Consider the following 15455-nt stretch of genomic DNA (forward strand, 5'->3'; position numbering starts at 1 on the left):
AGTGGAACAGTAACCGTTCCATTTTAGATGCACGTCGAGGAAATACATATAAATTTCACAGGTGGGCAAAACATCATAATTAAGGCAAAAGTCTCAGAAGTAAGAAGAGAAATATATTTGAGTACATAAAATTTAAAACTATTTTATGGCCAATGATATCTAATTAAAAGTCAATAGAGAAACTGTGATTTACAACAATTATTTGGAATACTGATAATTATAAATAGGCATATCATATGTGGACATATAATAATAATAGATAAATGAACATGGTGATCAAGCACATGAATCTTTGCTGGGGCTCCCTAATAGCTTAAAAAAATCAACAGAAATCTCTTTCACACCCAGAACCCTGAGAAAACACTCAAAGAGCTGTCACACTGGTTGGAGCTGGTATTTTTAATCAAGTAGCAAATTCGTATTATCTAACTTTGCTGTCACAATTGTGAAGTGTTTCAACGTCTTGGAGAAGCTCTGAAGACATTACAAATATTAAAAATCAGATGTTCTTTGGGGTGGCTGGCTGGGTCATTCAGTAGAGCGTGGGACTCTTGATCTTGGGGTTGTAAGTTCAAGTCCCATGTTGGGTGTAGAGATTACTTAAAAAATTAAATATTTTTAAGAAATACAGATATGTTTTAACCCAGGGTTTCTCAGTCTGTGCACTATGTGCATTTGGGTCTGGTTTCTTCTCTGTGGTGGGCTGTATCCTGTGCACTGTAGGCTGTTTAGAGGGTCCCTGGCCACCAAACACCCCTTCCCAGTGTTGCAGCCCAAAATGACTTTGAATATTTTTCAATGCGCCCTGGGCACAAAATCACCTTTGGTTGAGAAAGATAGTTTTCATTACTTAAAAAGTATTTTGTGGCATATATATTCAATAATATTTCTCATTGAATAATAATTTAATGGGAAAAAAGATAAAAGATCATCCAAAGTGTAAGTGGCACAGCAACCCCATGAAATGTCATGCAGGCATTGAAATAATGACTCAGGATTACACTGGTGACTAGAGGGTTGTGTAAAAGCTAATCCTGAGTCAGAAGGATGAAGGACAAAAGCTAGAAAAAAAAAGATTGTGCCAGAACATAAGGGTACTTAAAATATACATAAGTGTCTTTTCATATATTCGAACTGAAAGGGTGTGAATGTGTATGTGAGCACAGCACAGATTAGTGTTAGAAGAAATGAAAACTTTTGAAAGAAAGAACAGTAAAAATGTACTTATTTTAAGCAGTGTGGCTCAAAAGAACTGTCTGAAATGAAATTGAAGGAAGACCCAAATTCAACTTCTGAGTACAAAGACTTAAAAGAGTAATAATATAATGAAATTGCCATGGGTCCAAATCTAAATAGATTACCAAGGACTCGAGAATAAAAGAATTTGAAAAAATCTTTTTTAATGTGGAGAGAAGCAGTATCTAAATTTGTAGTTTCATCTCACATGAAGAGAAGGGGACAATATGCTTATGGAAAGTAAAGGTGATTCTTGGTCAAACAGAAAGAAGAATGCCTTTTAAGTGATGGCATTTTGTTTTAGAAATCGATTCATTAATAAATGGCCAAAAGGAACAGTAGTGCATACAGAGATGTGAACGATACTTGGGATGTATGTATAAAGGGTGATTTGTGAGTCATAAGTGTGCAGCAGGACATTCACTTTCAGTGTTTGGAAAAATGGTTTCAACAAGTGAAGAATATTAAGGTGACAGATCAATTTGACCAGGAAAACAAACAAACAAACAAACAAACAAACAAACAAACAAACAAACAAACATTTAGAACATCAGTTGAGGGAATATGAGCAGCATGTAGACTTTCCCACACAAAGTTCATACACTTTCACACATGCTGCACAAACACATCTACACATGCATAAAAAAGAAAAATGGCGAGTAGCTAAATTGATGAAATAAACAGCAATAATTTGCTCAAAAGAATGCAATAAAAAACAGGAATAAAACCCCTCTGACCCCACTATGCAAACACTAAGACACCTACAGACAATTTTCAGTGGAGAAAGTGGGTGGCGAGCTCTGCCAGCCCATGTTCAGGTTCAAAGGTAACGAGGTAATTGTAAAGGAAGCTCATTAGCATACTCTTTGTCACATAATCCAGGTAAAAAATTTCATTTGAAAACTGGAGAAAGAGGAGGTATGTGATATGTAGGATTCATGGACCGCTCTTGCATAGAAGCACCTGCAAGAATTCTTTGTCTGGATTTTCTCCTTAGTACAGAAGTGTAGTCTAACATTTCCCATCTGAAATGTGAAAAGTTGTGTCCTCACTTCATTTTATATCCTTAGCAGCTAATACTTGGCTTTCCTACTCTGGCTGATTGTAAAGATCCTTGGTCTCATGTTCCACTTTTAGAATCCCACCCCTCATTAGATTGGGTTTCTCTGATTATGACTTACTAGCTAATACTGAATCTTGCATTTCGGAGTTTCATGTGCACTTCTATTTTAAGTGTCATAAATATATAAATGAATCAATGAATAAATCTCTTAATCAAGCTAACAAACAACCACAGCGAACTCTCAGCTCTGGGCTAGGCTGGATTGGCCCTCCAGTGACCTCAGGTAAATGCTCTTGACTTTCATTCTCTTGACCTTCTCCTGCAGTCCCTACTGGGCAGTAAAACTCATCTAGATGGGGTCTCAGAGAGGAAGGTCTCTACATGGACATTAAAATACCTGTCTGGTTGGTAGATGATGGAGGACGGAGCTCTGTCTCCAGACAAGAGAGCAGGAATGGGTCAGACTCCAGTGCCCCATCCAGACTCAGGACTGCAGAAGAAATGACCAGGTCTTGTCCAGCCCAAGGTTGCCTGTGCTGAGGGACTGCAGCAGAGGAAATATTTACAGCTGGTTCAGTCTGCTCATTAGGATCATTTCCCTCCTGTTCCTCCCACCTGTAGGTACATGATTTCCCCGTGGGACACTAGTGTGGACAGAAAGGACATTTATCCTGTTGAATTTCTGTTCCTAGGAGACTGGTGAGAAGCCAGATGTAGTTAGGGTGTTATTTTTTTTTTTCTGTTGTTGTTGATTTTCTCTTCTTTCTCTTTCTTTCTTTCTTTCTTTCTTTCTTTCTTTCTTTCTTTCTTTCTTTCTTTCTTTCTTTTTTCTTTCTTTCTTTTTGTTTTTACTCTATTTCTATGACTTCTTCTGCCTTTCAGAGATTTAAATTACCAGCACCTTAACCCACTCTTGAGTGACCATTTTCTTCTGTTTAATACTAAGGAATAGATCATGACTAAGTTCCTTAGGTTCTTCAAAGCAGTGACTTACTCGTAGTGGAGACACAACCGCTGATATCTCTAGAATGTTACTTTTCTCCTTTTCAACAAAGAAGATAAGTTTGTTCTTTTCATATAAACCCCTGGGCACTACACACTTTGGCTTCATGACGATTTTGCCCAAACAGTTAGAACTTTCACAATTCTATCACAGGTTCAGAGCTATGAAAATGTAATTATAAATCTCTTGTTAATTGTAAGATATATGTTGAGATGTTTTATGGAGTATAATCCAAGTTTAGCACCTTATAAGAATTGCCTGATTTAATTTTTATACAAGTCCATTCTGTGAGGAAACACTAGTGTGGACTTCTTGCCCCATGGAGAAATGGGGCTTGAAGTATTTAGTGAGCTCTCAACATTATCATTGTAAAAAGAAATGGGTGCTGATTGCATTCTCTCAGGATGGTCCCAGTTTTCAACCTCTGTGCCAGTGGTCCCAACCAGAGGTGGTCTTTTCCCAGGGCATATCTGGCAATATCTGAGGGATGCTCTAAACACTTCCAATGAGCAGGACAGCTCCCTACACAGATAATGACCCTGCTTCAAAGGTCAAATTGAGAATGCGAGGAAACAAGCTAGAACGGCACTTTTCCAACTTCAGCAGGTGCTGGTGGGCCCGGAGTTCAGCGTTTCTGACATGATCCTGAGTGATGTTGATGCTGCAGTTTGTGGTCTGTGGACCACTCTTTGAGTAGCAAGGCTGTCGGCCTGGGAAAGAGTAAAGGGCAGGTCTTCTTCACACACACACACACACACACACACACACACACACACACACACATATCATATTTGCATAAAACCTTGAATAACAAATTATCCAGTCATTCTAGGGGCTGTGATAAATTCTGTGTTTATTTCTTTTATATACAAATCCTTGATGGGAACCAAATAAAATACTTTTAGAAAAGACTTTCTAGTAGGCAGAATAAGAACCTCTTTAACTGGTCCAAGTTGTAGTTCATGGAAACTTGGGATATGTTATTTTGTATGGCAAGAGGGAGTTTAAGGTGGCAAATGAAATAAGGCTGCTAATCAGCTGACCTTAAACCAAGACAGGCCAAGCTCATGCACGTGGAACTAACGTAATCACCCTTGTCCTCTGAATGTGGCTCAGGAGGGCAGAATAGTTGGATCAGGGAGAGATGTGAAGATGCCACATTGCTGGCTTTGAAGATGGAGAAAGGGCAGTGAGCCAAAGTATGCTTATCATTAGAAACTGCGATAGGAAAGAAAAGAGACTCTCCTGGAGCATCCAGAAGGATCCAGGCTCCGCAGACATCTTGATTTTAGCCCTGAGTCTTATTTCAGGCTTCTGACCTCGAAAACAGTAAGAGCATAAATTTGTTTCTTTGATGCCTGTAGTTGGTAATTTGTTACAGCAGAGATAGGAATATAATATAAACATTTATCCAATAAATTTTTTTGGGGGGGGAAGTGAATTTTAGCCTCTCAATTAACTAATTACTTGTGGGTTAAGGCATTTTGTGTTGAAATACAATAGTAAGTGTAATAATAGTATTAAAGTCTCTCTGGAGCTTCTGATCCATTGTTGAAATGGAATGCAAAAAAATGAATATTTCTCTAAAATGAATCTTTCTTTCTTTCTTTCTTTCTTTCTTTCTTTCTTTCTTTCTTTCTTTCTTTCTCTTTCTTCTTTCTTTCTTTCTTTCTTTCTTTCTTTCTTTCTTTCTTTCTTTCTCTTTCTTTCTTTCTTTTTCTTCTTTCTTACTTTCATTATAGGGATTGCACTGAATGTGTAGATTGCTTTGGGTAGCATAGATATTTTAACACTATTTGTTCTTCCAATCCATGACACAATATTTTTAAAAATATGTTTTTTATTATATTATGTTAGTCTAGATTTTGATGTAAAGTTCCATGGTTCATTACTTGCGTGTAACACCCAGTGCACCAAGCAATATGTGCCCTCCTTAATACGCATTACCAGCCAATCCCATTCCCTCATCCCCCTCCCCTCTGAAGACCTCAGTTAACCTTAGACATGAAAGAGCTGGAAAAAGAACATCAAAAAAGCCTAAATCCACCAGAAGAGAAATAAAAAGATTAGAGCAGAAATCAATGATATAGAACTTAAAAAAACAACAACAGTAGAACAGATCAACAAAACAAGGAGCTGTTTATTTATTTGTATTTATGTACTTATTTGTGTATTTATGTATTTATTTTTTATTATGTTCAATTTCCACTGTATAGGACATCATTAGTTTTTGATGTAGTGTTCAATGATTCATTAATTGTGTGTAACACCCAGTGCTCATCACAACCCCTGGCCGCCTTAATACCCATCACCCGGCGACCCCTTCCCACCACCCCCCTCCCCTCTGAAACCCTCAGTTTGTTTCCCAGAGACCGTAGTTGCTCATGCTTCATTTCCTGTTCTGATTTCCCCCTTCAGTTTTCCCTCCCTTCCCTTGTGGTCCTCTCCTCTATTTCTTTTGTTCTGCATATGAGTGAAACCATAAGATAATTGTCTTTCTCTGCTTGACTTATTTCACTTAACATAATCCACTCCTGTTCCATTCATGTCGATGCTAATGGTAGGTATTCATTCTTTCTGATGGCTGAATAGTATTCCATCATATATATGAACCACATCTTCTTTTTCCATTCATCTGTTGAAGGGCATCTAGACTCCTTCCACAGTTTGGCTATTGTGGACATTGCTGCTATGAACTTTGTAGTGCATGTGCCCCTTCTTTTCACTACATCTGTATCTTTGGGGTAAATACCTAGCAGTGCAATTGCTGGGTTATAGGTAGCTCTATCTTGAGGAACCTCCATACTGTTTTCTAGAGTGGCTGTAGCAGTTGCCTTCTGCCCAACAGAGTCAGAGTGTTCCCCTTTCTCCACATCCTGGCCAATACTGTTGTTTCCTGTCTTGTTAATTTTTGCCATTCTAACTGGTGTAAGGTGGTATCTCATTGTGGTTTTGATTTGTATTTCCCTGATGGCTATTGACTTTGTACATTTTTTTTCATGTGCTGCGAGCCATTTGTATGTCTTCTGTGGAGAAGTGTCTGTTCATGTCTTTTGCCCATTTCTTGACTGGATTCTTTCGTGGTTTTTTTTTTTTTTTTTTTTTTTTTTTTCCGTATTGAGTTTGGTAACTTCTTTATAGATCTTGGATACAAGCCCTTTATCTGAAAGGTCATTTGCAAATATCTTCTCACATCCTGTGGATTGTCTCTTGGTTATGTTGACTGTTTCCTTTGCTATGCTAAAGCTTTTTATCTTGATGAAGTCTCAATAGATCATTTTTGCTTTTGTTCCCCTTGCCTTGTGTTTTGGAGGAAGCTGCTGTGGCCGTTGTCAAAGAGGTTACTGCTTATGTTCTCTAGGATTTTGATGGATTCCTGTCTCACAATGAGGCCTTTCATCCATTTTGAGTTTATCTTTGTGGATGGTGTAAGAGAATGGACTAATTTCATTCTTCTGCATGTGGTTGTCCAGTTTTCCCTACACCATTTATTGAATAGACTATTTTTTCAATCAATGCAGATAAACCATTTGACAAAATACGGCATCATTCCCTGATTAAAACACTTCAAAGTATAAGCATAGAGGGAACCTACCTCAATATCATAAAAACCATATATGAAAATCCCAGAGCGAAAATCATTCTCCATGGGGAAAAACTGAGAGCTTTTCCTGTAACGTGAGAAACAAGACAGAGATGAACATTCTCACCATTATTGCTCACCATAATACTAGAGGTCCTAGCCTCAGCAATCAGACAACAAAAGGAAATAAAAGGCATTCAGACCGTCAAAGAAGTCAAACTCTCTGTCCGCAGATGCCATGATACTTTATGTGGAAAACCCCAAAGACTCAATGCCACGTTATTAGAACTCATATAGCAGTTCAGCAACGTGGCAAGATACAAAATTAATGCACAAAAATCAGTTGCTTTTCTGTACATTAACAATGTGACTGAAGAAAGAGAAATTAAAGAATCGATCCCATTTACATTAGCACTAAAACCCATAATATACCTAGGAATAAAGCTAACCAAAGAGGTAAAGGATCTCTATTCTAGGAACTATAGAACACTTATGAATGAAATGGAGGAAGGCACAGAAGGATGAAAACACATTCCATGTTCATGGATTGCAAGATTAACATCATTAAAATGTCTATGCTGCCTGGAGTTATTTACACTTGCAATACAATCCCTATCAAAATACCATAGAAATTTTTCACAGAGCTGGAAGAAACAATCCTGAAATTTGTATGGAACAGGAAAAGATCCCAAATTGCCAGGGGAATGTTGAAAAAGACCAAAGTTTGGGGCATCACAATGCCTGAGTTCAAGCCATATTACAAAACTGTGATCATCAAGACAGCAAGGCTACTGGCAAATAAACAGACACATAGATCAATACGACAGAATAGAGGCCCCCAAAATGGACCCTCAACTCTAAGGACAACCAAGCTTTGACAAAGCAGGAAAGAACATCCAATGGTATGGTGGTTCTGAACTGCGGATATTTGGGTGTGTCTAAAGGGATGCTGCCAAACACCTATAACCCACAGGCCAGCACCCAGCAAAAGGAATTGTCCAGCCCCAGTGCCAACAGTGAGATTGTGAGAAATAGGATTCTAGACCAGGTGTTCTCTACCTTCAAGGTGCATAGAAATCACCAAACTTTGCAGTTAAAATGTGAAATCTGGCTCATCAGGTCTCCAGTGGGCCCAGAGACTCTGCATTTTTAACAAGATTTTATTTATTTATCTCTATTATCTATCTATCTATCTATCTATCTATCTATCTATCTATCTATCTATCATCTATCTATCTAGAAGGGGCAGAGGAAGAGGGAGAGAGAGAATGTCAAGCAGACTCTGAGCTGAGCATAGAGTGTGACATGAGGCTCAATCTGATGATTCTAAGATCATGACCTGAGCCAAATCCACAGGGGGGGACACTTATCTGACTGAGCACCACCCCCCAGGTACCACTAGAGACTCTGCATTTCTAATCAGCTCCCAGGTGGTGTTGATTCTTCAGGTCCTGGATTGGAGACAGTTTGAGAGCAATGCTGTGGTCCTATGTTAGAGTCACGTGTAAGTAGTTTTAGGTCTTCTCCACCAGGAATCCTCCTTGCATATATTTTTGAAAGAAATGTTTTTCACTCACTCTTTGGGAGGGGAAAAAAATCTGTGCTCAATTTTTTAAGTAGAAGGGCTCTCAGGGGATATCAAATTATATATACTGAGTAAATTTTATGGTAGGCACAAGAAGGGCCTCCAAAAGATGTCATCCTGGAGAACATTTGAAAATGTTAGCTTACTCAGTAGGGTAATTGAGATAGCAGATGGACTAAAACTACTAGTCATTATCCTACAATAGGAAGATAAGCCTGGATTATCCATGTTGGACTAGTACTAGGAAGAGTGAGGAAGAGAATGGAGTCAGAGAGACATTTGAAACTACTATTGTGCTGGTTTCACAGGTGGAGGAAAGGCCATGAGCCAAAGAATGTGGGGGGCACTGGACACTGGAGCAGGAAAGGGGATGTTTTCCCCAGAGCATTCAGAAGGATCAAGGCCCACAGACATCATTATTGTAGCCCATGAAACCCCTTTCATGCTTCTGATCACTGGAACTTTCAGAGAATTATTTGTTTTGAGACACTGGTGTGGATATTTGTTACAACAGTGGAAGGAATCTATCCCATATTTATCCAATAAGATATTGTTCATAGGAACTGAGTCTGAGCCTCTCAAATCGTTCCCTTGGTCCAAGGCATTTTGTGTTGACATCACACATTAAATAGAGAAACCGGAGTTAATTTGGAGAGATTTGGCCCCATTCGATGGTACAGAGAATTTCCCATTACATAGGTGTAAATATGGTTCTGATTTTGAGGCCTTTGAGGCATTCAGATAAAAGTAAGTCATGATTAAATATAAGTCACCCTTAAATTATTTTCAAAGATTTATTTATTTATTTGAGAGGGGGGGATAGATAGAAGAAGAGAGAGAGAGAGAGAGAGAGGTAGAGGGAGAGAGAAGAGCACACAAGCAGACTCCTTCTGAGCATGGAGACTGTTGTGGGGCTAGATCCCAAGACCCTTATCTTGACCTGAGCAGAAACCAGAAGTCTGGTGCTTGACTGATGGCACCATTTAGATGTCTTACCCTAAAATTTCTTTTACATTATGTCACTCACTCTACTTTTATTTTTTATTTTATTTTTTTCTGTTGAACTTTTTTAAATAATAATTTTTATTATGTTATGTTAGTCGCCATACAGTGCATCCTCAGTTCTTGATGTAGTGTTCCATGATTCATTATTTGCATATAACACCCAGTGCTCCATGCAATATGTGTCCTCCTTAATACCCATCACCGACCTATCCCAATCCCCCATCCCCCTCCCCTCTGAAGCCCTCAGTTTGTTTCCCAGAGTCCATAGCCTCTTGTGGTTCATTCCCCCTTCTCTTTACCCCACCTTCATTCTTCCCTTCCTTCTCCTACCGATCTTCCTGCTATTTCTTATGTTCCATAAATGAGTGAAACCATATGGTAATTGTTATTAAGAAAGGTATCAGAGCAGGCAAGTTGGATCTTCTGATTGAGTTCACGTAAAAAGTGGGGGCTTTCCACCTCTGTACAGAAGGACAGCCACAACACCATTAAGGTTTATAAGAAGGAATGCAGGAGTCTTATGATCCAGGGCATCAGAACCAACAGTTCACAGAGCCAGAGGTTCATGATGACCGTGTTGTGCAGGGAATGACAGATGGCCACAAAACTGTCATAAGCCATCACATCCAGGAGAAAGTTGTCCAACCCTGAAAATATTATGTAAATATACATCTGGGTGATACAGCCTGCATAGATTATGACTTGGCTCTGAGTCTGGATGTTCCACAGCATCTTGGGGATGGTGGCGGAGGTGAAAAATATGTCAGCAACGGACAAGTTTGTACGGAAGAAGTACATGGGGGTGTGGAGGTGGGAGCCTGAGCCGATGGACAGAATGAGGAGCAGGTTTCCAAACACAGTGATCAGGTACATGGAGAGAAAAATCCCAAATCTGAGGGGCTGCCCTCTGGTCCCTCTGAAAATCCAAGAAATAGGAATTCTGACTTCCGTGTATCATTGCCTGATTGGACGTGGTTGTACGAGTATCAGCAAAGAGAAAAAGACATCATTAATTTTTCATGCAGAGCATTGATCACATGGTTCAAATACAGCAATCTATATTTTACAGTCAAGACATTTAATTTCAGTATTTTGTGCAGGGATTGTCTGCCTTGAAGAGATTCCCCCCAACTCCAACTCTGATTAGGCATTGGGTCTCATTCCCCGCCATCCCCCACACAGGTCCTGCATTCTACTGTTTTATTAAGAATATCTTTTGTGCATTTGAGGAATATGTACTGAGTGTCAAACATGTCCAGGCAATGTCTAGGCAATGAGTACAGGATCCTGAAAACTGAAAACCACTGTAATCCAAAAATGGAGAGATAACAGAAACAATTAGCCGTTGACAAGTGCTATGCGGAGAGCAAGGGTATGTATCAAGGAGAGAGCGGATATGAGTGTTATTTTATAATTGGTTTTCAGACAAGACCAGCAAACAAGGTGGCATCTGAAAAGAGGCCCCAGGGAAGACAGGGAAGGATCTGCAGTCATGTCTGGGGAAGTGTGTGCTGGCAGAGGGAATGGCGTCTGCAGAGGCCCTGAGGATTTGACTACTTTGAGCTGTTGAGTCCAGAAAAGGAAGCAAGCGTGGGAAGGGGAATAAGCAGGAGAGTGATGAGAGATAGTGTCAGGCAATTTCAAAGAAGTAGTGGCCTCTCTGCTGATTCAACTTCAAGAAGAAAGGAGTCACTCACCCACGCTATATACTTCTTGTATTTTACAATCTACTTGCGAAGGTATCCTGTAAATGGAAATAGAGCCCCTCCTGAGTACCGTCTGGCGATGGAGTTCTGGCCTCTGTATTATATGAGTCACCTAGAAATATATTACACTATGTGCCCTTGCTCTGAAGACTGTTCTCATTCCACAAAGCACACACACACAGACGCACACACACAGACACACACAGACACAGACAGACACACACACTTGCACACACCCCACATCATTGCTCCCGGGGCTGTATTCTTACCATGACTCCCCACCCCTGGCCCAAGGATGAACCTGGAGTGGCAGTAACTCAGGCTGTCCAGATCACTGACCATTCCCCTAAACCATGTAAAATGCTACCTGACATTCCAATCAGCAAGCTTCACATGGACAGACATATGTACCTATATAAAATTTAAAAATTTTATGGACAATATATCCAACCAAAAGGCAATAAACAATAGTCTGTCAACTGCATTGAAATAGCACTAGCTGAAGAATAGGCATAGAGTGTATGGACATATAGTAATAATAGGAAGTTAACAATGAACCTGGGGGTCAGGTACATAAATATTTGCTGAAATTTAGTAATGGTTTAAGAAAACAATAGGAAATCTATTGCACACTCATCAGCCTGTGAGACAATGTAAAGCTCTCCAGCACTGATTTGGTTGGAATTTTTAAACACGTAGCAAAAGAAGTTCCTCTAATTTTGCTTGCAGAAATGTGAACTGTTACAATGTTGGGAAAACAATCTAAAGACAGATATTAATATGAAAATACACATTATTTTTCAGCTTAGAAATTCTCAAAATTGACACTACAGCCATTCTGGTCCAGACTGTTTTCTGTGGTGTCTTCTGTCCTGGGCTTTGTAGGGTGTTTAGCGTGTCCCTGGCCTCTCCTGACATATCCCATGTGACTCCAAATTCCTCAGGACCACACTTGGGAACAATATTTCCTCCAGTGGAGAACCTGATTTTTAACATACTGATCTCTGAATATTTTTTTGAATTTTTTGTGACGTTATGTTATCACCATACAGTACATCATTAGTTTTTGATGTAGTGTTCCACGTTTCATTGTGGATCTCTGAATATTTTTGTAGAATTGTTATACTAACAACCGAGTGACAGATTTGAGCCCACACTACTAATGAGCACAATTCCCCACATACACGGCAACACATACACACTAGAACTCAATGCAAACAGCAACGTTGGTAAAACAGACACAAAATCCTCCTCGAATTCCTTGTTTGAATGCAATCCACAACAGGAATAAAATCCCCCCTGACTCCACTGTACAAATGGAAAGACCTGGCAGAGACAGTGTACAATACAGAAAACCAATGAATAACTGATCCACAAATACATTCAGCTCCCCCGGTAATGAAATCATAGCAAAGCAAAGCTCCTTCATATAATTTTCATTGTCAGATCATTGTTTTCATGTGAATACCCAGAGTAACAGGGGACCCTGTGCAAATGTATGTCTCATGAATTAGTGTTGCAAGGTCCTATCTCCAAGCAATAAATCAGTCAAGGTTTTTCTCATCAGTATGGAAACAGAGTCCAATATGCCCCATTTTAAAGACAAAAAAGAAATGCCCTGACTTCACTGTACATTCCCCCAGCCCAAATATTCCTACTCTGTTTAAATCCAAAACTCACTGGTTTGTTCTACTTTTACTGGAAGTACTTTATGCCTCCCATCCCTTCACTTCATTGTCAGCAATCACCCATGTACTGCTGACCTCAAAGTTCACTTCTTTCTTTAACATCATCAATGACTCCATTAATGAGCTCATAAGGCAAGCTAATAATCATAGAGATCTCTAGGTTCTGGGCTAAGCTGTTGGCTGTCAGGTGACCTCAGGTCAATGCCCTTGGCTTATATTGTGTCTGACCCTTTCCTGCAGGACCTGCTGGGCTCTGGGAGTCACCTTCATGGGAACTCTGAAGGAGGGGTCTCTGTGTGGCAGTCTGAATTCCTCCTGGGTGGGGCTGTTGGTGACCAAACTCTGTCCCCACACAAGACGGCAGGAAGGAGGCTGCTGTCAGTCTCCCAGCCAAACTTAGGACTCCAGGGGCAACAACCAGGTCCCACCCAGCCCAAGGTGGCACAGGCAGAGGGACTGCCACACAGGGGATATTTAGAGCTTCCTCTGTCTATTCATGAGGCGTGTTTCCCTCCTGCTTCTCCAACCTGTAAGCACATGATTTCCCTGCGGGATACTGGTGTGGACAAAGGAAACCTTTCCTGGCGATTGTGTGTTCCCAACAGGCCAGCTTATAACCAAGTGAATCCAGAGTTAATTACCCCTTCCTCAGGAGCTCTGCTGCTCCTAGAGTTCGGACCTTCCAATCCCTACTCCAATCCTGACTTCAACTTTTCCCTAAAGTCTAGGACTGAGCAATCCATCTGGATTAGATCCCTTGGATCTCCAAGATGTTGGCTTGTAGTGGACACACAGCTGTGCCCTCTACAAAACATTGCTGTTTTCCTTTTCAACAAGGATACCTATTATATATATATATATATAAAGAGTGAGCAAGGGAGGGACCCCTGGGTGGCTCAGTAACTTAATCGTCTGCCTTCAACTCTGGTCATGATCCCAGGATCCTGGGATCAAGTCTCATATTGGGATTCTTGCTCAGGACGGAGTCTGCTTTTCCCTCTGCCTACCACTCCTCCTGCTTGTAGTGCTCTCTCTCTTTCTCTCTGACAAATAAATAAATGAAATCTTAGAAAATAAGCAAACAAACAAAACACCTTGAGCAAGACATACCTTAGCTTCATGACAGATTTGCCAAAAGATTAGAAATTTCATACTTGTGAATTAAGAGCCATCATTTAGTCCCTTATTTTGAAGCAATAGTTAATTGCAAGAAATGTATTTAGAATTTTTTGCACTATTTTATAATCTTGGAATTAAAAAAGTAAATAGATTCTTCCCTGTAGCTTCCAGAATGAACCAAGACTTGCAAATGTCTTTTTAGCCCAATGAGAACGATTTCAGACTCGTGAGCCCCTGATTTGTCAGAGCATGAATGTGTTTTAAGCACTAACGTAGTCATCCTGCATTAGCATTAGGAATTGAATACAAACATTGATCCAATAAAATTTTGCTCAGGAAACTGAGATTCAGCAATCTTCTGAACTTGTTCTGTCCTATGACAATTGGCCATGTAGAGTCTCCTTCACAAAGAATGCTTTTAGAGCCCTCTTTATGTCTCTGTTCCTCAGGCTGTAGATGAAGGGGTTCAGCATGGGGGTGACCACCGTGTACATCACCGAGGCCACTGCACTTGCATGGGAGCTCTGGGTAGCAGCAGAGCTAAAATAAACTCCTAGGCTCGTACAATAAAATAAGGAGACAACGGAGAGGTGAGATGCACAGGTGGAAAATGCTTTATACTTGCCCTGAGCTGATGAGATCCTAAGTATGGAGGAAACAATCTTGGAGTAGGAATAAAGGATTCCAGCCAGGGGAGCAACACCCAGCAGTACAATTCCAAAATTCATCATCATGTCATTAAGAAAGGTATCAGAACAGGCAAGTTGGATGATCTGATTGAGTTCACAGAAAAAGTGGGGGAGTTCCACCTCTGTACAGAAGGACAGCCGCAACACCATTAAGGTTTGTAATAAGGAATGCAGGGTACAGATGACCCAGGACACCAGAACCAGCAGTCCACAGAGCCGGGGGTTCATGATGACTGTGTAGTGCAGGGGGTGACAGATGGCCACAAGGCGGTCATAGGCCATTACAGCCAGGAGAAAGACATCTAACACGGCAAAGAGTATGAAAAAATTAATCTGAGTAACGCACCCAGCATAGGTTATAACTTTGCTCTCTGTCTTTATATTTATCAGCATCTTAGGGACGGTGGTGGAGGTGGAACAAATGTCTACAAGGGACAGGTTGGAGAGGAAGAAGTACATGGGGGTGTGGAGGTGGGAGTCTGAGCCGACGGCCAGGATAATGAGCAGGTTTCCAAACGCAGTGATCAGGTACATGGAGAGGAAAAGCCCAAATAGGAGGGGCTGCAGTTCTGGTTTCTCTGAAAATCCCAGAAGCTGGAACTCTGAAATTCCTGTATAGTTCCCTGGGTCCATGTGTTGGGGGTGACTAGCAGCACAGGGAAAAATAGAGCTGCTGTTCTGGTTCCTCTGATAGTCCCAGAAGAAACTCTGAAATTCGTGTATCATTGCCTGGTTCCATGTGGTGGAGGTGACTTCAAGGACAGAGGCAAACAACATG

The 15455-nt window shown here is 40.5% G+C and overlaps 1 protein-coding gene across 1 annotated transcript; it reads right to left on the bottom strand.

Moving 5' to 3' along the window:
- Window positions 1-14362: 14362 nt before the first annotated feature.
- LOC125283783 (olfactory receptor 7A17-like) lies at window positions 14363-15310 on the bottom strand. The gene has a single exon (XM_048227118.1). The coding sequence runs from the start codon at window positions 15308-15310 to the stop codon at window positions 14363-14365; it is 948 nt and encodes a 315-aa protein (XP_048083075.1).
- Between the last annotated feature and the right edge of the window lie 145 nt (window positions 15311-15455).

The sequence above is a fragment of the Ursus arctos genome, unplaced genomic scaffold, assembly GCF_023065955.2.
Source record: "Ursus arctos isolate Adak ecotype North America unplaced genomic scaffold, UrsArc2.0 scaffold_14, whole genome shotgun sequence".
In the NCBI taxonomy this organism is placed as follows: domain Eukaryota; kingdom Metazoa; phylum Chordata; class Mammalia; order Carnivora; family Ursidae; genus Ursus; species Ursus arctos.

Coding starts and splice junctions, on each gene's coding strand:
- LOC125283783 (XM_048227118.1), bottom strand. CDS start 15,310: ATGGACCCAGGGAACTATACAGGAATTTCAGAGTTCCAGCTTCTGGGA.